The 20,555-nt window shown below is 46.0% G+C and overlaps 1 protein-coding gene across 1 annotated transcript in view; it reads right to left on the bottom strand.

Annotated features, from left to right (window-relative positions):
• Nucleotides 1-20,555, bottom strand: part of Vit (vitrin) — a 64,844-nt gene that overhangs the window by 42,243 nt on the left and 2,046 nt on the right. Inside the window, exons 3-5 of the mRNA XM_042054549.1 lie at nt 13,547-13,680; nt 8,194-8,271; nt 422-607 (exon numbers count right to left, since the gene is read on the bottom strand). Of these exons, the coding sequence (XP_041910483.1) occupies nt 422-607; nt 8,194-8,271; nt 13,547-13,680 (398 nt within the window). The remainder of the gene's footprint in view (nt 1-421; nt 608-8,193; nt 8,272-13,546; nt 13,681-20,555) is intronic.

Raw genomic sequence — 20,555 nt, forward strand, 5'->3', positions numbered from 1 at the left:
GCAAGCACATCAGCTATCTGGCTTCCTAGAGGGATTCTTTTGGTTTTATTCCTAATATCTAAAGACTTCTGGGGTGTGGGCCATTTATTCTTCACAGAAACCAACAAAATCCAGCAATGCGATAATGTTGAGAATTAAATCTCCTGTCTTTTTCAGCTGAGCTTTTGGGGGAGCCTTGATCTTATAAAAAAATAATGCTTCGCATACTGTCCTATCTTTGTGGGTATGGCAACAGTAGTCGTGTTTTGAGCCTGAAAGATACAGCCTGCCTCCCACACCTGTGATGGTCTCACTGGCTCCCTAATCCCTAGCTGAAAAGGCCAGGGCTGGCCACTGCACACCAGGTTCCAACCGAGTTGCTCCACTCGGGATATACTGCCTGCCCTTGTAGCGCACAACAATCCATGACCCACCTACTCACCCATCTCCTGGCTCCTGTGTCCCACGGGTTGGGGTCTGGGGCTGCTGGTTACATATTCTGTGAATGGCTTTGATGTGGCTCTGTAGAAGGCCTCAGCTACTGTGATAGCTAGAGTCTGTGTCGGGGTGACAGGTTGTGTGGTTGTCCCTATAATAGACGGGTTCTCATAGGCTTTTGTGGCCTCACCTGTAAGAAAATAGAATTGCATTGGTGCCTACAAAATAGCCTGAAGGATTTAGAAGCCTGTAGGATTTAGGACCAGAAGTCAAATAAATGTTTACTGAACACCACTGGCTTTTAGAAGAGACCCGTACTAGTTATAGTGGAAGGTGGGATCTAGAGAAATTTTAGAGCAACAAGCCAACAAGCAACCAAAGATTAAACAACACACTTGAGTGACAGTTCAAAACCATAGCGATATAGGAAAGACAGAACATGATTAGTTGCTAAATTACTTTGCCAGGCACCGTAAGGAATGGTTTGTCTTGGTTCTTTCTTCTTCCTAACCTCCATTTTTCTTTTTCTCTTCTTCCATTTCTATGGCTTTGCCATCTCAATTGCAATTGGCCTATGGATACATGGTACTTCCAGGGCCTCCGCTATGGCTCACTCTTAGGGAACGCATTTCGGTTTAAGGTGGTTCACAACCAGTCAGCTGACTCCACTTGGCCCCAGACATCTTACCAATAACTGGGATAATGGAGGTAAGTAAATAACAGGGGTCACATGAAGATTTTGGTTGTTTCACATGTTCTTATCCTTTGACAATTTCTTATGTGTATATACTGACTCTTGGGCATTTCCACTTCCCATTACCATCTCCCATCACCTCAAACCCCTTTCTTCCCAACAAGGTCCCTCCAACTTGATGTTTTGAATTTGTTTCACTGAGTTTAATTTGGGTTGCATGTATGAGTATGAGTCGAGGTTATTCCTTTAAGATTTTATTTTTATTCTTAGTCATGTATTTATGTGTGTGTCTGTGTCTATGTGTGGGCTTATGCATTTGAGCGTGGTGTCAGTGAAGGTCACCAGAGGGAGTCAGATCCCTTTGAGCTGGAGTTACAGGTGATGGAGTACGCTCATTGGTTAATAAAGAAACTGCCTTGGCTTTTTGATAGGGCAGGATTTGAATAGGTGGAGTAGATAGAACAGAATGCGGGGAAGAAGGGAAGTTAGTCAAATCGCCATGCCTCTCCTCCCTGAGACAGATGCCATGGAGCCAGCCACCAGGTCAGACATTCTGAATCTTTCCTGGTGAGCCCCCACCTTGTGGTGCTACACAGGTTATCAGAAATGGGTTAATCAAAATGTGAGAATTAGCCAATAAGAGGCTGAAACTAATGGGCCAGGCAGTGTTTAAATGAATACAATTTGTGTGTTTTTATTTTGGGGCATAAGCTAGCCAGATAGCCAGGAGCCAGGCAGCAGGAACGCAGCCCACCACTCCTCACTACATACAGGTAGTAATGAATTGCCCTACATGGGTGCTGGGAATTGAACCCCAGTCCTCTGCAAAAGCACAAGTGCTTTTAACCACTGAACCATCATCTCTCAAGCCCAAGTGGGAAGTCATTTCCAGAAGCATGGAGAGCTGATACAAGGTTCCAATTGCTTCTTGCAAAGCAAGTCTAAGTTTGTTAAAGCTCTAATTGCTCAGAATATCAATGAAAGTTTAGGGAAAGGAGGCTACTCCACACAAGTTGGGGACTATCGTGGGAACCTTGAGCCAGGACTGTAGAGAGACCTAAGAGCCCCCCCCCCACCCCCAGCCCCTTTGCCGGCCCCTCGGCCCTAGGTCTATTGCCTTTGGCTACTGAGCACCCATTGGAGTATTAATTCTCTAACTGGGAATCTTGTGTTCTGGTGTGGTGGCTTAAAGCAACAGAGATTCCTTTGCTTATGCTTCTAGAAGCCAGGATTCCAAAACAAGGACTACGAGTCAGATTTAAGGGATCAGCACAACTGAGCCTCCTCAAGGAAGCCCGAGGATTGAATGTGTTTCTCGCATCAGTCAAGTTCATCTGGATTGGTCTGTGGCTGTCTCTAAAGTTAGCATCCTTGTTTGGTTTCTCTGCCTTGTCTTCATATAACCTCCTTTCATCAGGGTGTGATGTAATTTTCCTCTGCTTTCTCTTTGTGGAGATGTATGTGGTTGTATTTCAGGCCCGCACAGATAATCCATGATAAATATCCAATGTCAAGACCCTTCACCATACTGGCAAAAAGTGCTCCTCTCCCTATAAGGGCGCACTTGGCTTACAGTGATTGGGATATTTAGTATCTTTCTGAGGGGAACTTTTCAGCCCACCGTAGAACCCTGGCTCTAGTATTCATTGTGATTAGGGTTGATGCATTTAGGCACCTGGAAAAGCAGGCCAAGGGGGTAACATGTGAGGTTAAAAGATGCCTCTTCCTCTTCCCAATTTGCTCTTTGATATGGTAGAGCACTATGCATGTCCGGCATCCTTGGAGAACAGTGTTAGAGCTACAGGCCCTGCAGACCAACATTTGGTGGGTGTTCAGACACACTGCCCTACACTGGCACCTGTTCCCTTACACATCCTGACACTGTCACCTTCCGGGGTGAATCACACCACTAATTTGGGAGGGCGGACCAGATGAAAACCAAATCCAGCCCCGGGGTTTGATCCAACCATCCCATCTGCTCTTGTAGACGGGTGGCAGATTCCTCATTTTCATTAACCCTGTTGCTTGCCAATAGTTAGCCATCTTTAAATCGGTCATAAGACCAGGCCAGACGATGGTTAAAGAGCCATGGATGACTTCCGGGTTTCAGCCAGCATCTGCACCACCCGGGGGCAAAGCCAAACCTGCCCAAGCCCAATGTATGACATTTTCTTTCCTTTAAAGGACAGCCATTCATAATAAGTCCTAGAGAAGCGTTTCATTTCTCAAGAGGGATCCTCTGCCATATGCTGTTGCTGGAAGGCTTTGGCGCCTCCTGAGGGAGGTGTGGGCCCAGGATGGCTTTGCTTCATCGGGGGGAGGGGGGCATTGAGTAGAACTGCTTCTGATTTCAGTGAACAAGATCAGGATCCAATGATTCATGTCAAAAGACATATAAATAAACAGGCAGTATATATATATATATATATATATATATATATATATATATATATTTACTCTCAAATAAATTAATTCAGCCATAATGCAGCAAATAAAGCTTTGGCTAGAACATCTTCCCATCATAGGCTTATTCTAGTTTGAAAATCACAATTATCCCTTCCAGTTGGCCAGATCCTAGGCTCCCGATTACCCCAGCTATCTCCGTTTGTCAATATTCCTTTTTAAGAGAGCTAGAGATTAAACGACATGAGGTCAGTGGGTTACTTGGCAGGACCCAGCTGCTTTCAAACACTTGATCAATTTACCCAAGAGTGAAAAAAAAAAGAGATACTCTTCGTCCTATGTGGACCGCGTTACTCATTCCTTGTCGCAGCTGAGAACCATCTTTACCATGAAGGAAGAAAATGCCACTCTTTCGGCCCTAACTTCTCCCAGGCCCTTACTGAATTATACTCTGGGTTCATTTTGAACAACTGGACACAACACCCAGCCAGTTTCAGTGACAGTGTTGTCAGATGGATGGAAATGTAGTCTCCTTCCAAAGGGTCTCACAGACGTGCCTCGGGCTCTCAGTATGTTGCTGATTTGGGTATGGCCACCTTCTCCACAGCTGCAGACAGAGCCCCAGAGCCCCCTGCACTGGCAGGTCAATGGAGTTGAGCAGAGGGAGGGTTACAGATGCCGCCACCTGGAACTGTTTCCCCGAGAGGCTGATTCACTGGATCTCAGATGGGCCATGGAACTTTGAACTAAGAACTGCAGCCCGGGCCAGATTGGGCTCCTAGCCCCACTGTGGCCAGCTTTGGTTCTGAAGCTATCTGAACCTGTCCTTTCTGAGTGGGGCCTGTCATGCCTATATGGCAGGGCTCCTGCCATAATTTGGGTGAAGTGTATAAGTCACCCAGACTGTGCTTGGCACATGTAAAATCCAATAAATGGTAGGAGCTGACATTTCATACTACGTTATGCTTCCCCTCTGCAGGGGACAGCAGTGTGCCTTGGGGGCTGTGACAAGGACAGAAGCCAAGATGCCTACAGGTCTGAGTGCTGGGGAAGATTTGGTTTTCTCAGCACTAACTCATTCTGAGCTTCGGGTCTGCACACCAGGGCAGGAGATCTAAGACCCACTGGTCAACCACTAGCTGTTGGCACCATGGAGGCTTTTTTAAAATAAGCATTCCCAGTGAAGAGGAGTGTTCCGGCGCCACGCGTGGAGGCAGAGGCAAGGTTAGAACTCAAGCGTGGTTGGACCTAAACTCACGCTCTTTGCCCACTAACAGGGAAGGAAGTAGAAGTCTGGCCTTGGTCGCCAAAGCTTACTGTCAGGAGGGACAACAGGTGACAGCAGGTGACAACAGGGCGGATACAGTCAGGGGACGCCTGGGAGGTGATGCCATAAAGCGTAGGGTCTCCTTCCAAGGCAGGGTTTAGTCACCGCCAAAGGGAGGTGAGAGAGTGGTGTCCTGTCCCTCTTTCTCAGTAACAGATTTCCTCAGCCTTCTTAGGCCATGACACCAAGAATGCGCCTCCCCAGTTTTTTTGAGGCATTTCTACAAATCAACACTTAGGTGTTTTTATCCAGCCCAGAGCAAATGGAGGAGGCCTCCGAGTAGCAGCTGCCCACTTTAGGGTGGCTAACTGCCTGGGAGAGGCAGCCTTTACATCGCCAGGGAATATCTGTCCCCAGTGGGAGCCCTGCAAGGCAAATCAGATACTTTCCAGGATGCAAGTGAGATAACTGGCCACTGAAGATGCTGGCTATGCTTTGGGGGGGATCATCCTAGCCAGATTTACCTATTAACTCATTCTTTTAAGAGCCTAGTAAGCATTTTATGCAGTGTGCGGAGACCTGAGCCATAGTTAACCCTGCATCTACCTCTTTTCTGCTTTGTCCAGTTCCTGAAGGAATTTGGTCACGTAGGAAGAGTAGCAATGAGACCGCTCTTTCATGATTATCCCTGCGATTTTTTTAATTAGTAAGAACTCACTCCATGCGGGCATGTCCTTTCAAAGAGACAGAGCGAGACCCCAAGCCTCCGTTTGATACTGGCACACTCGTCATTGACCCAGGATGCACTCAGTGGTGAGGGCACGGGTGACTGAAGAAATGCAACTCTTTGAGATGCTGTTAAGCATGGACAATCTGGAAATAAGGGACAGATAATAACACCTGCTGATACGCTACAGAAGCTTGAGGTGATGTGGTAATGGGCACAAGTGACATCCATGATGGTCGTGCTTTACTGGTGGGACTCTTGGGTACGCCACAGATTTAAATAGAAGTAGGAGGGGGATGTCCCATGGCCCACTTGCACTACTTCAAACTGCCACGAAGGCATAAAGGCAAGTGTGTGGTCAGTGTGGCCCTGGCTGGTGTAGCTAAGGGGGGCTTTGGACAGACCTCTGCCTGGGGCTTTCAGCTCTAATGGATTTCTAAACCTCAAGGCTTACCTGAACCTTCTTCCTGCTCTCTGCCACATCTGTTTCCTGATTTAGCATGATGCAATCTATCAGCCTCTAAGGAACCAGTTACTATCATAGCCTTGGGAAAATTGCTAAACCCTTCTTTGGTCAGCTTTATCTGAAGCAGGGGAAGATAGGGGCGCTCTCTGCCTCAGGCAGTTGTAACCCAGGGCTCTGGCTCAGAGAGAGGACTTGGCTGTTAGGTGTGATAACCAGATGGCTGTGCAGGGACCCTTCTTGTTTTTTCAGGTTATGACTGAGGGTTGAAGCCAGAAGGACCTGAATACTCCTTTCTATAACAAAATATTCGTCCCTGAGCTTCTCAAATCTGTGTTAATCCCAGGTTAATCTGTGTGGTCACTAGACCCAAGTCTCCCTGAGCAGTGAGGGAGAGCAAGGACCAACAAAAGGGAGGGACTGGCAGCCACACTGTGCACTGTGTGAGGGGTCTTCAGGTGAGAGTTCCTTCCTTCCTTCCTGCTGCCTTTCCAAGCCTAAAGAAGAAGCTGCCGGTGGATGGCTTGTCCACGTCCTGCCAGCCTTTCTGAGGCAGAATCTTCACACGCACATCCTGGACCCCTTGCAGAGTTTTGCAGAGACACTAGGGGAGTATTCTGGGAGGCTAGAAGCACAGAGTATAAATAGAGAGGGTCTTGGCATGTGTACTGCACAGTTCGGGCATTACTTGGCACTGGCTACTCTCTCTACCCTTGAGATCTCTAAGGTTATCGGTGCCATTAGCACATCCCTGGCCAAAGGCGCTCAACAGCTCCAGAGAAGGGAAAGGAAGGTGACCTCACTTCAGAGCAACTCAGGCCCCAGGGCAGTCTACAGAGAAGCCCAGAGTTCTGAGCGCAGGGGCTGCTGGTTCCTGGGATGGTATGTTAGGAATGGAGGAAAAGGGTAGGGACTGGACAAGAGTAGACTAGATAAAACAGAACCCAGCTATCTGCACACTTCACCTCTTTGGAAATCACCAGACTGCAGAGGCTGCAGACCCAGATGAAACAGAAACTATTAGGAGGCTCCTGCCACTCTCCTTCCTGTGTCCTCTCCAGAGGAAGACAGGACATATCTCAGATCCCCTCCTTAAGGTATCACCCCACCGTGGTGAACAGGGATGGTTGTGTTCTTGCAACTCATATGCGTCTTGATTGCTTCAGCGATTAAAAGGTCACAGAAGGTGTAGGAGAGGCCGTGACAAGATGAAAGGCAGGCAGCTCCCAATGTGTCTGCGAAGGCTCCTGATACCAGGAGTCTGTACCCGTGGAGGCTAGCAGGAGAAGATCTAGCACAGTGATTGAGAGAGAGGTGTTTGGAGCCAGGCTATCTGAGAGTTTGACTCCCAACTTTGCTCATTCCTTACTATTGGTCAATGAAAATCTACCCAGCTTTTCCGAGCTGTGTTTTCTGCAAACTGTGCATTAGGGCTAAGAACAGGGCATATTGGTAGCAACGTGGGCTGACTAAAAGTTACCAGGGGAAGGTCTTGTCACAGTGCCTTGCGCACAGCAAATATTCAAGAAATGCTAGCTCTTAAAATTCCAGAGCCATGTCCTCCCTACATCCACCAGTAGAATGAGCCAGATCCATCCACCCGCCTTCTTTCTGGAATGCCAGATCCTGTGAGAAAGCCCCTGCCTAAGTGACAAGTCCACGCGCCTCCCACGCCAGCACCACGGAGGGCGCAGGTCTGATTTAGTGCAGAAACCCAGAAAAGGGATTCCTTAGTTTCTGCCATTCCTGTGGAGGCTTGCTCAGGTGAGCCCCGCAGAAGTGCCCTGTGTCCTGATTCAGATCCACCGCTTGTTTGCCTGCTGCTAGTGAGCGGGTCCCATCATTCTCGCTCCTTCCCTTTGCTTTATAGCCAAGCAGAGGCAGCCTCTTCCCTTTTAGTTGCCAGGAAACATTTCTAGGCATAAGATCACATCATCATCTAAAGTAACAGTAATGACATCCAGGACAGTCATTCTGAATGAAAATGACACAGATAAAGAGACATGCTCCAGTCGTGAAAATAACAAAAACCCCTCACTCCCAAACCACAGCTCTCTGATCCTGTTGGTTTTGGTGCCATGTTCCTGGCATTGGTGAAAGCATCTCCAGGGTCAGCGGGGCTTAGCTGGGTAAGATGGTAATTCCCACACCATCTCCTAAAGCACACCATGGCACATTCATGTACTCAGGCACCGTGGGTGAAACAACACGTGACCACTTGCCTGCTTTGCCAGCTGGGGTTTTGGATGACGAGTATGTAAGAGTCGACGGGTAGGTTACACCCTTTTGGGGTTTACTCTCTGCAAAAGAAAAGAAAGAGAAATTTATTTCCGGGGCTGGTTTCTAGATCTTTCCGTGACGATAAATGGATTATCTCTTTCCAATTTGTCTCTCTTGAGCTCAGCAGCATCTGTTGCCCTTGCACCCAGTTGTTGATTCCAAACGGAAAGTCAAGTGGCATTTTGTTCTCCCACAGAGCATTTGTTTTATTAATAACGGAATGGAAGTCATAAAATCTCCATGACTCAGAGCTGCTTAACATTAGCAATTTCTTATTTTTCTCCCGAAGATGTGACATGTAAGCTAACACGTTTTCATCCACGGGGCTTTGGATATTAAGTTACAACAGGAGATGGATGTCCACATAGTCTTCTTTAAGGTCTCGGACTGGCCCTCTGTGGATGGATGGTCACCTCCTGCTTTCACAGGTCCTGGGGGACCCATTGAATTCCCGGGCATCACGGACACCGAGAGCAGCTGTGTATAGGCCCTCCTTGACAACAACCATTGATGGCCACTTGGGGAGAGACGTCAGGTACAAGGCAAGGAGAAAGAGCAGTCTTGTCTGACAAGCACACAACAGAAGCAGGAAAGGAAAGACACTGGGCCATCAGAGCTGGACCAGCAATGATCTGGTAGAGAAGTAAGCAGTCATCAAGCCTGGACGACTGGAATGGGCCCAGAGCCCATTTCCTGTGGAGTCATCTCATTTCCAAGAGATGCCAGACAGTGGGCTCTGTTCTACAATTAAATGGAAAGTGCCAACAGAATTCAGACAGTCTCCCCCACACCTTACAAGTTCATTTGTCTCTGCATAACTGTTAAGGTCCCAGGCCATAAGCAGTGTCTCATGTAGTTATGACATGAGGAAATACCTTTGAAGATTTATTTTATTTGTGTGTGTGTGTGTGTGTGTGTGTGTGTGTGTGTGTGTGCATGCCCGTGTGCGTGTGCATGCTGAGGCCTGAAAAAGGTTTTGGATCTCCTGGAACTGAAGCCACCATAGGCATTTATGAGGCCTTCAGTGTAGGTGTGGGGATCCAAATGCCAGTTCTTTGCAAGAGCGTTAAGGGCTCTTAACCACTGATTCATTTCTCTAGCTCCGTGCAGGAATATCTTAAGGTTTAGGGCCTTGCTACCTATCATTGTCTTCAGTGGGGGGTGGGGTGGTGAACACTTGCTGTCATATTTATATGAAAGCATTAATCTCTCAGTGGTAAGGGGTAGTGTCATTATGGGGAGTGGAGTGAATTAGGTCAGAACACGGCCCAGGAATGTGCCAAGCATCCCATTGACCCAAGAACTGTGAGGTCTCGGAAAGTGCCTGAGCCTAAGAAAACTGGCTTTCTATTTATATTTTACTTTTTCATATCATTTTTATTTTTATGGTCCTGGGGATCAAACCCAGGGCCCTTCGTGTGCTTAGGTAAGTGTTCTACCACCGAACCATACCCCAGCCCTTAGTTTTACTTTTAATTAGCTGCTATAATCTTCAAGACTGGATTTTTTTTCATTAAGAAAATATAAATAATGACACAACCCCTAAAAAGTTACAGGGATGCATTGAAAAATGAAATTCGAAAGTGTTTGGAGCCGCATATGCTCACAAAGAGGCAAAACTTTATTCAGACATTACCTGTAAGTTCCACGCAAAGGCAAACAATCTGGCTCACGGGTGCCTCTTACTTCATCGTATTAAAACTGCCCGGGAGCAGAAGGGGTCATTTCCAAGCCCTCAGCCATGTCCGGGCCTGCTCTGAGCAGACCCTGGTTGAGGCTGCTTCAGACCTCCTGAGGGCCTCCTGGCTATGGGCCACAATGAGTTCACACATAGAGAGGCCTAGGTAGAGAGAGGCCTCTACCTTCTTACTCTTCTTCTTATGATTAAAACTGAGTTGTTCTTAGTGTTTCTGTTCAGAAGACAAGAGAGCATCAGCTCAGCTGTCTGAAATGTGGATCAAAGTACCTACCGAGGGCAGTGGTTAGGGGACCTATGCTGGCCTTGCAAAAGCTGGCACCGTCCGGGGATTATGAGGACCTAAACCGCACACCCTATCTCTCCCCCACAGCTCCCAGATCCCCAAGGCAGATTAATTAAAGAAGCACAGTGACCTATAAAAATTAAAAATAAAAATCCAGAGAAAGGTTACACCTGACCCTTCTGAAGAGGGCTCTGCCACGACTGGCCGTGAACTTGCGATTCACAGGGTGTCCTTAGCAATAGCCTGACAAGACAGTGACCTCCCTAACATCTTTTTTGAAGAGGTCTCCTGGTCACTGTGTAAGCACACGCTTATGATCTTTGGCCACAGTCGTTTTCTGTTAAATGTCACAAGGTGGAATGAGGGAGATGGAAGATGAGATTTATATGGAATAAACTTGTTAAACTGATTTTATTGCGAAAACAAAAAGCCAACAACAACCACCACAAACATCGGTAACACTCAATGCTTCTCCTTTCTAGGAATGTCCTGGACGGCAGGCTGAGTTGTTAGCCTGAATTCTCTCGCTTAGGCGGGCGTTGCTTGGTGCATTCCTATGTGGGGGTTATAGTTCTCTCTTCTCAAGGAGATAGTGACACTGTGTTTGGTCTCTGCCCTGAGTTCTTAGTTATAACTTACTCTGTGGCTGATGGCCTTCCATGATTTGATAAAGAAACCAGGCTCATCTGTATAACTTAACAGGCTCGGGGAAACAGGGGTTGCCCATTTGGAGGAGAATCCTAAAAGGTCTGGGCTTTCTTTTGTCACAATTCTGATGGATGGAGGAAATAAGGGCTGGGACCTGGGGTGCCTAATGGGGATCAGAAAACCACCTTGTCTGGAAGAGCCATGGTATAATGAGACATTTCTCTTTCCATGGGGGAATTTCTCCTTAGGATAATTCCATCACATTCAATCTTGCTGGAGGCCAGGCAGCTTTGAATTAGAATCTAGGTTTAAATTCCTATGGAGCTTCCTAAGAGAAAACAAGGAGGCCGGGTCTTGTGCAAAGAGAGGGTAAGGTGAGCATAGGGTGTTATCTTCTGCTCCAAATCAAATGTGACAGGGCACCAGAACGTGCAGCTTTTACTGGCCAATCTCAGGGGATGTGAGACACAACAATATAATGAAGGTTTGTTGGGTGTGGTGGGTAATAACATATTATATTTAAAAGAGAAAGAGTGAGTCCACAGTCTACATTAAACACAACAGTGCAAGGGTTTAAGGGGAACGCTACTGTGGAAGGAATGACCCAACTAGGAAACATCGTAGTTCTGCAGCTACAGCCTGTCCTGTTTGCGTAGCATCTGAATTTGTGATTCAACTCATCTGCAATTAAAATACTTGGAAACAATTTGCAGCTGTGCTGAACTGCAGGTGGTTGTTTTGTGTCATCCTTTCCTAAACAATAGAGTGGACTAGCTACAGTGCACAGCAACCACATTGTTAGGTGTGGAAGGAATCCGGAGGCTGCACAGCGACGCCAAGAGATAGCCATAGGTTATGCCCAGACCTTTGTACAGAGGGCGCTTGAGCAGCTTGTAGATTTTGGTACCCCGAGGGGATACTGGAGAACCACTGACTAATGTCTTAATTATGAAGCCAGGATGGGCAAGGAGTGTAAAAACTGCTGAGTAAACATTACTGGGGAATAATTTCCTCAAGCTCTTGAAGTATCACCCTGCTTCCTAACTAATTACACACATCATGGCCCTGGAGACGTATATTATACTAGGCAAGCAATCAAACTTGGTATCAGTAACAATGAAAGAAGCTGGCAGTATAACTCTTTGATATGGCCATTGTACTGTGACACCATGAAGATTTGATGATATAACCTATCCTCAAAATATTTGGGGGGCTGGCATGATGGCTCAGTGATTAAGAGCATTTGCTCCTCTTGCAGAGGATCTGGGTTCGGTTCTTAGTACCCGCATGATGGCTCATAACTAGCTGTAACTCCATTTCCAGAAGTTCTGATATTCTTTTCTGGCCTCTGTGGGCAGCAGGCACACACATGGTGCACATATATACATGCAGGCAAAACACTCATATATATAAAGCATAAATATACTGTTAGAAATGTCTATTGAAATTGAATCCAATCACACACACACACACACACACACATACACACACACACAAACAAAAACAAAGACAAAAAAGCGACTGGCCCCATTTTGGGTCCATCCTGTAGGACATACTCCTAGACAACTGGTCTAGACTTCACAGATGTCTTTATTATTCATGATGACAAGATGTGATGTGCGTGGGGGAATTGAAAGAGAACAAAGAGATTTGACAACTAAATGCTAGGTCTAATCTTTGATCATGTTACAGATCACAGAAAGGGAATAAATGATTCTGAGGACGATTTTGAGCACGTGAATAAGAAGTCTTCACCAGTCAGTGGTGCATCAATGTTCCTTTGCAGATGTGGTACCACGATGGTTGCTCAGAAAGCCTTTGCACTGCTAGAGTTGCGTATACGGAGCCGCACTTGGAGATAAAATGTCAAGGACACTCACAACATTTTCCAGAAAACTTATCTTTAAATGGTAGATATGCAAGTAGGCAAAACAAAAAAAGTTAACCATTAAAGAATCTGGGTGAAAGAAAGATGGGCAGTCATTGCGCTCCCTTTCAGTTTTCTGTTAGTTTATTTTCAAAATAAAAGACTGGCTCGAAGGAATAACAAAGATAGGAGAAGCCGTTCATGATGGCTAGGAGAGAGCTGGTTGCCTTTTCACTGTGAAGCTACACTCCAGGAGTGTTGAGAGGGAGGAGGAGAGTCAGAATTTATTATCTGTAAGACTTCCATGACGCTAGAAAGTTGAGCTGCATAGTGAAGCAATTAATTGAACAAAAATTCAAAATAATCTAAAATAAAACTGTGACTCGCTCTTTCTCTCCCATGCTGCCACCTCTCCATCTCCCAGAGAGCTCAAGGAAGAATTTCTAGATATGGGGTTCATTTGGCCCACCTGAAGGACTAGTTTTTTTCTTTAAATAACTCAACTTAATAAATGTGATTCACTTTATGTGAAGTGGGCTTGGATTTGTGGACAGCTATGACGTAGCTAAGATGAGCAACTGCTGCATTATTTCCAGGTTTGACTTTGCAATGATTTATCATGTAAGTATGAATACATAATTATTTCATAATTCTTGTTTTTAGAATGAATGTTTCCTATATTTCTAAAATGAGGTGGGCTATAAGCAAAAACTAAAAAGGAGCTGAAAGACTGCATTTCGTCCTGGTGCCCCAGATTTCGTCAGATGCCTGTATCCTGTCTTCAGGGTGGGACCATACCTGAGATGACGAAGGATTCTCTCCATCTGGGCAGCGATAAAGACTGAACACCATGGGCATAGCTTCCTTTGTACCAGGACTGCCCTGCAACTTTCCGAACAAGTATTTTGCCTCCTGAATTATCCAGCACACCACTATGAAAAGAAAAAAAAAACTTACACATAAGAAGGTACAGAAATACTGCCTGTTAACAGCACAGCAGCCAGTCTCTGTCTTTGCTCCCACGCACGAAAGGTTAAGGGAAAGTTTGCTTCAGCTTGCAGCCCAATTACCAAGATGGTGTTTCCACGCCTGGCCTGGGCACCTGATCTCCAGGTCAAATGTCCTCACCCTCTTGGCTCTTATGACACAGTTCTCTTGTTCCCTAGCTTTCCCATTCTTTCTCTTTGGTTGTGTATTTTCAGTCTTGTCGTCTTAAATTTTTCTTTTAACCTAATTAATTACTTTTTTTTTCTTTTTAGACAAGGTTTTGCTAGGTAAATCTGGCTCACTATGCAGACCAGGTTGACCTCAAACTCAGAGATTTGCCTGCCTCTGCCTCCTGATTGCTGAGATTGAAGGTCTGTGCTAATTCACTTAGCCCTTCTCTTTCCCTGCTCCCTAGTTTTTAATCCTATGGAGCTTCCTTAGAGAGATTCTCTGTTTGTGGAAAACAAAGCTAACAGCATCTCAAATTCCCTTAAGAATTCATCCTCCCAATGGATGATGATGCCTCTTTCTGAAGAGTTTTTCTACTCTCTCAGACTTGGTCCAAGGAAACCACTCCTTCCCTCCTTCCCTCCGTCTCTCTCTCCCTCCTTCCTTTCTCTACTTCTTTGGAGACAAGGTTTCCCTATGTGTCCCAGGCTAGCTTCAAAGTTCATTGTGTAGACCAAGCAGACGTTAAAGTCCCAACCTTCTTGCCTCACCATGCCTGGCTTTCTAGTGACTTTCTGTATTCTTCTTGACTCTGTATTTGCAGGTCTCACTTTGTTGCTCAGGTTGGCTTTGGCTCCTGAACTCAAGTAATTCACCTGCCGCAGACCCCCGAGGACCTGGGACTATGACAGGTGCTACCACATCAAGCTTCCCCCTTGTTCTTTGAAGTAAGACTTTGTGCCGGACTGTTTCTCATTTGACTTTGACATATCCCAGAACGAGTTCAGTCACTTGAAGGAGCAGGATAAAATTATTAATGGTACATGGTTCTTTGAGGGGAAAGGGGAGGAAGAAGGAGAAGAGGAGAAAGAGGGAGGAAGGAGGTAGAAGAAGAGGAAAAAATGAGGAGAAAGAAGGAAAGTAACGGATCTCCCAGGGCTGATAATTGTTCCTTGATTTGTAGGATTTTTACCAGGTTTTATGCCCTGATGTGTAGGGACTGGCATAGCCATCTGCGAGGCAGGAGGCCTACCTCAGGTCCTAACCAGCACCTTTGCAATGTGATTACCTTGCTCTGGAGTCTACCATAGCTCCTCTGGGTATCTGCAAGTTATGGCATATGAATCAAAAGTAGCAGGATTTGCTCCCGTCAACACAGACCCTTCCCTCCAGGAATAAGGTTGCCATTTCCTGTCCTCCCCACTCCACAGTGACTCAACCACTTTCAACACTCCAATTCCCTGTGGCCCTGAAGAAAGCGATAATAGCACTCGACATGTAAAACCCTTAATGGCTCTAAAATCATCTCACACTTGTCTCACTGCCCTTCCCAGCAAACTTCAGAGTCCTGGGGCGGAGGGAACCCTGTTATTTCCTGTTCCATAGAAGCAGGCTGCTCCAATGAATGAGTCACTAAAGGTTTTGTAATCAGCGCATTACAAGAGGGATTTGAAAGCGGGCAGGTCTCGCTGATCTCAAACCCTAAGTTTGTCCCTGTTGGTTGTGGTACGTCTTAGGGTTCAGGAGCACAGACACCTCTGCTTCTAATTCCTTGTTACTTCCTCTAGCCTTTACTGCTCTACCATGGAGTCTGGCTAGCCTCTGCTTGCTGACGCTCTCGCCATCCCATTCACATGGCTTACACTGTGCTGCCGCCTTCACTGGGTCCCCTCATTGCCCATGCCCTTCCTCACAGAGAGCCTGACGCCATCTTGCTTCTGTTGCCATCTTAGACTTTTGTGCTCATAACAAACTTGGTGATTTACCATCACCTCTAAAGATTTCTGGAATTAAGCTTGCTTCTTAAACAAGTGAAAAATAATGAAAAACAAATTTACAAATTATTCTTATGTGTATAAAGATGTTTCGCTTGCATGTATGTATACCACATACCTGCCTGACGCTCACAGAGGCCAAAAAGAGGGCATCAGATACCCTGGAACTGAAGTTACAGGTGTTTGTGAGCCATGCGCTCCTAACCCTTGTTTAGCTGCTGGGAATCAAGCTAGGGTCCTTTGGAAGAGCAGCAAGTACTCAACCGCTGAACTCTCTCTCTCCAGCCCCTGGGAAAAATCCCTGTGGGAAGGATAACATTTTATTTTTCTATGTAAAAAAATGTATCAGTGGTTTGGGGCAGGAAGTTCTTACACCAGCTCTGGGGAACAAGTTGTTAAGCTTTTAGGATTTCGCGACCAAGTTAACTTGACATTGGGGGTTTGAGACCAGCCATCCTAAGAGCAGTCTAGTGAGATCTGTCTGCCTTCTGATGCCTTACTGGAGAATGGGCTGTTAAACATTTATCACCAGCTCACCAGACCTCAGCTCTGCCCAGACATGTGCTTGGCCTTGCCGTTAACCTCAGCTCTGCACAGTTGTGTGCACGGCCTTGACATTCACCTCAGCTCTGCACAGCCGTGTGCCTGGCTTTGACATGCACCTCAGCTCTGCCCAGACATGTGCTTGGCCTTGCCATTCACCTTAACTATGTACAGTTGTGTGCACGGCCTTGACATTCACCTCCTTCCTGACCCTGGTGCCTGAGGTCTGAGATAAACTGAGGCCCGTTCATCAGATAGAAGAGGGAGGATAGACCACTGAATGAAGTGTTGAGTGGGCACTGTACTGAGGATAGGCACACACTCAGAAATCTTCAGGAAGAGGCCTTGCATGGGGAAAATGTTCTCCCCATTGCTCTGTCTCAGGAAGAGCTCTCTTTACCTCTGCCCCTTTACATACATGGGTTAGAACCTGCTAGATGACTCAGTGGGTTTGAAGGTGCTTGCTAGCTGTGAGGAACTCTTTATCCCTTCCCTTCCCTTCCCTTCCCTTCCCTTCCCTTCCCTTCCCTTCCCTTCCCTTCCCTTCCCTTCCCTTCTCTTCCTTCTTTTAAAAAATAATTTATTTAACTTTATTTTATGTGCATTGGTGTAAAGGTATCATATAAGACCCCCTTAAACTGGAGTTACAGACAGGTGTGAGCTGTCATGTGGGTGCTGGGAAGTGAAACCAGAATCTCTGGAAGAATAGCCAGTGCTCTTAACCACTGAGCCATCTCTCCAGTCCCCTCTTGCTTCTTTCTTTCCTTTCTTCCCTCTGTTCTTCCTTCCCTTTCTCCCTCCCTTTCTTCCTTCCTCCCTCCTTCCTACCTTCCCTCCCTCCAGTTCTCTCTCTCTCTCTCTCTCTCTCTCTTTCTCTCTCTGTCTCTCTCAAATCAAAGATAGCCCAGCAAGACTCATGTTTCATGAGCCTTATCTGTCCCCTTGGTGGGAATTAGCCTGTTGTGTCAGGGTGTCAGGGTGAAGTCACACGCGGCCAGTTGGCTGAGTTGCAGTCACAACCCAAGTCAATGACTCCATAAAACGGTCCCTGAGCCACGTGGGCCCTGGTATGTAGCTAGCCCATTTCGGCTTCTGGTTCATCCTTTTTACAGTAAGAATTGACTTGCTGTGACACTGTCACATAGTTTGTGCATTCCTTTGCATGGCATTGGTGTCATTGCTAACACCAGCCTAGCCTGATGACCCAAGATAGAACCCAGAGCCCATGTAAGAAAAAGTTGCATGAAGCAGTGTGCATTTGTAGGACTTCTGTGGAGAGATTGGAGGTGAAGACTGTAGAGGAGACTTCAGAGTAGCTCATGCGCCATCTAGCCTGAATTATGCAGGATGGCAGAAACAAGAGACCCGCTTCAGTAAGGTGGAAGAACAGAGCTCCCCCAAATTGTCTTCTGGGCTCCACGCACAGGACATGCCATGTGTGTGCCTCCCCCATGAATGAATGAGTGAGTGAGTAAGTGAATGAATGAATGAATAGATAGATAAATAAATAAATAAATAAATAATAAAGGGTCCGTTTGAGATGAGCCTGAGCCCAGATATGATGCTTTAATGTGACCAATATACCTTTGTTTTGAAAGAATAAAATAAGCCACTTGTGAGAAAATGGTTGTTCACGATACGATGTATGAATATCAAATCCTTTAATCAAAGCTAACTTGGGTTTCTGAGGCCAGGTCTGTTCTTGGCTGCCTCCTGTTCTGCCTGTGGGAGGGAGACTCTGGCAGGGGAGGAACTGAGCTTCCCTAGAGCACACTCCCTGAGTGGTATGTCTCAAATCTGGCTTCCTGAAAAACAGATTCTCTCTGTTTGTGGAAAACAAAGCTAATAGCATCTGAATTCCTGTTAGTCACTGAAGACTTCTGTTCATCCTCCCAATGGGCAGTGATACCTAAACTTCTGCTACTCTCTCAGACATGGGTCCAAGGAAACTGCAGTGACTTTCGGTTGCTCACAAACAAGCTGCGAGTCTTGTTCTGATCTCATCTGTATTCTTTTCGCTGATTTCTTATGCCCTGCTCTGTACGCTGGGCTTGCAGAGCCCTGCTCCTCCAAACACTTCTCGGTTTCCTCCTTAGGCATTCCTCACAAAGCCTTCTCTGACTATGACTCCTGCAGAGTATACATAGGGCCTCCCTCCCTCACTCACTCCATACACTGGGTGATGCTGGGTCCTGTGGTTCTTATGACGCTCTGGGCTGGAAGTCAGGGACACAGGGACTCTGCTATTCTCTTGCAGCTAGTTAGCAATGACATTAACTTCGCTGTGCCCAAGTTCCTCTTCTGACAAATGGGTGCTAGTATCGAACTGAAATGAAGCTGGAAGGAAAGAGGACCAGGGAAAGGTTACTCGTCATTTAGACGACATCTTTGGTAAGGCCAAATTTACTATATGGTTCTGTTTTGCTTAAAAACAAACAAAAAGCAAAACAAAAAAAGATAAGGGTAAGAGGAAGCCAGAATGTGAAAAAGAAAAAGAAGTCAAAAGAAAGGGAAGGAAGGAAGTGAGGTATCAGCCATTCAGAGCCCAGCAGGAAAGCAAGCAAACAAACAAACAAAAAACCCCTCAAGGCAGGCTCAGCTTCTGTAGCAAATGTCATTGTCGACACAGATACCACAGTGTCTGTGCAGGTATAGACCTTAGAATACTATTGATGCTGGTGGTGTGTGATGGGTGTGCAAATGTATGTAAGAATGCACACAAGCATTCATGTGTGTGTATCAGCATAGGATGCATGAACAAATGTGTGCAGAAATGAATATTATATGAAATACTGGGGGGCATGTATTTGTGTGTTTGTGTGCTTTTATGCGTGTTTATTCCTATATAAGCTTGTTTCCTGCACGAACTTCATTTCTAGAGGGATGCAAACTATTTTCATTACATCTTCTTGAACTAAGTTAGCATTGCTTTTCTGTAATATTCTACAGCTTATCTTCAATGGAGGATTTGTAGTCCTGTTTCCATCTAAACCTTCTTTCCTCCCATTGCTATGTGCAGAGGATAAGCACATCTAGTATGGTCTCCTGGTAATTCTCAAACTGTATCTTATGTGCAGTCTTTTGATGTTTGTTTTGTTTGCTTACTCCAAATCTCATATGGACTAACTAGCTGCCATCAAAGGAGATTCTTAGATCATTCAGCAGAACAACCAATTAGTGTTTGTGCAAATCAAGAAAAGAAAAAAAAAAAGGAAACCAGAAGCCCGAATGATTCAGACGTTATCTAGCATCCAGGCCTTGCATGCAAGGCTGTGCCAGCAGCAGTGAGCAGCTGGGTGGGTCTGGCTTACAATCCCTTACTCTGATGCTCAAGGATGTAGCCTTAGGAGATCCACGCGGGCTGTATTCATCTGATATGTCTTTTCGTGTGGTTTTGATTTTGGAGATAGGGTCTCACGTAGCTCAGGCTGGCCTTAGAGTCTGTGCAACACAGCAGAAAATAACCTGTCCTCCTGATTCTCCAGCCTCACACTCCCAAATGCTGAATTACAGGTGTGCACAGCCACACCTGGCCCTGTCTTTATCTTGAAGATATCCTAACAGCAGCAGACAGAGGGGAATTGCTCTGAAGAGTGTGCAAGTTAGGTTAGCTGGGCAAAGTGTTCGCCATGTGCGGGCTCACTTGATCACCAACGATATTAGACAAACACACATTTCACTGTGTTTGGCTCCCGACATAGGAAAAAGAGGTCTATGGAGTCTGTGAAGGTCACTTTGCCTTTCTTCATTTAAGCTGTGACTGAGTTCAAAGCATGCCATGCCTCTTGTTGTCCCTCAATCCCAAAGTGCTGCTGGACAAATGGAACCACCTGTCACCCTCCTCTGTCCCCAGTCTGTCATCATAGCTCTGGTAGCTTTTCCCCCAAATTCCTGGTCATGCCCCCCCCCATTTCTTTGCACATTGCAGGCAGGAGAAACTGTTATTCAGGGTCAAGAGCTTTCTTTTCTTTGCCATGGTTGTGGAAGAATGCAATTCTTTCTTCCTCACCAAAGGGGGAGGAATACAGTGTTCTATCTGCTTCTATAGCTTATCTCTGTCATCCGCATTCAATTCTCCTTTATCCCCTAATATTTAGCTCCTTATCCACATGTCCATATATTATTGACAGGATTCAGAATACGGTTTTTTTATTTTTGGTCGTGGATATATGCGTAAAAATACACTTAGCAGTGACAGTATAGACTCCGATGTGACGTTCCACAGCTTCTGTTCCAAATGACTGTCCTAACTGTATACATGTTGACTGAATCGTGAAGTTTTGGGGTCTGGTTAATTATGGTGCATGATTTTGTTTTCATTTGCATTTTTTAAA

This window comes from Arvicola amphibius, chromosome 2 (assembly GCF_903992535.2).
Source record: "Arvicola amphibius chromosome 2, mArvAmp1.2, whole genome shotgun sequence".
Taxonomy (NCBI): domain Eukaryota; kingdom Metazoa; phylum Chordata; class Mammalia; order Rodentia; family Cricetidae; genus Arvicola; species Arvicola amphibius.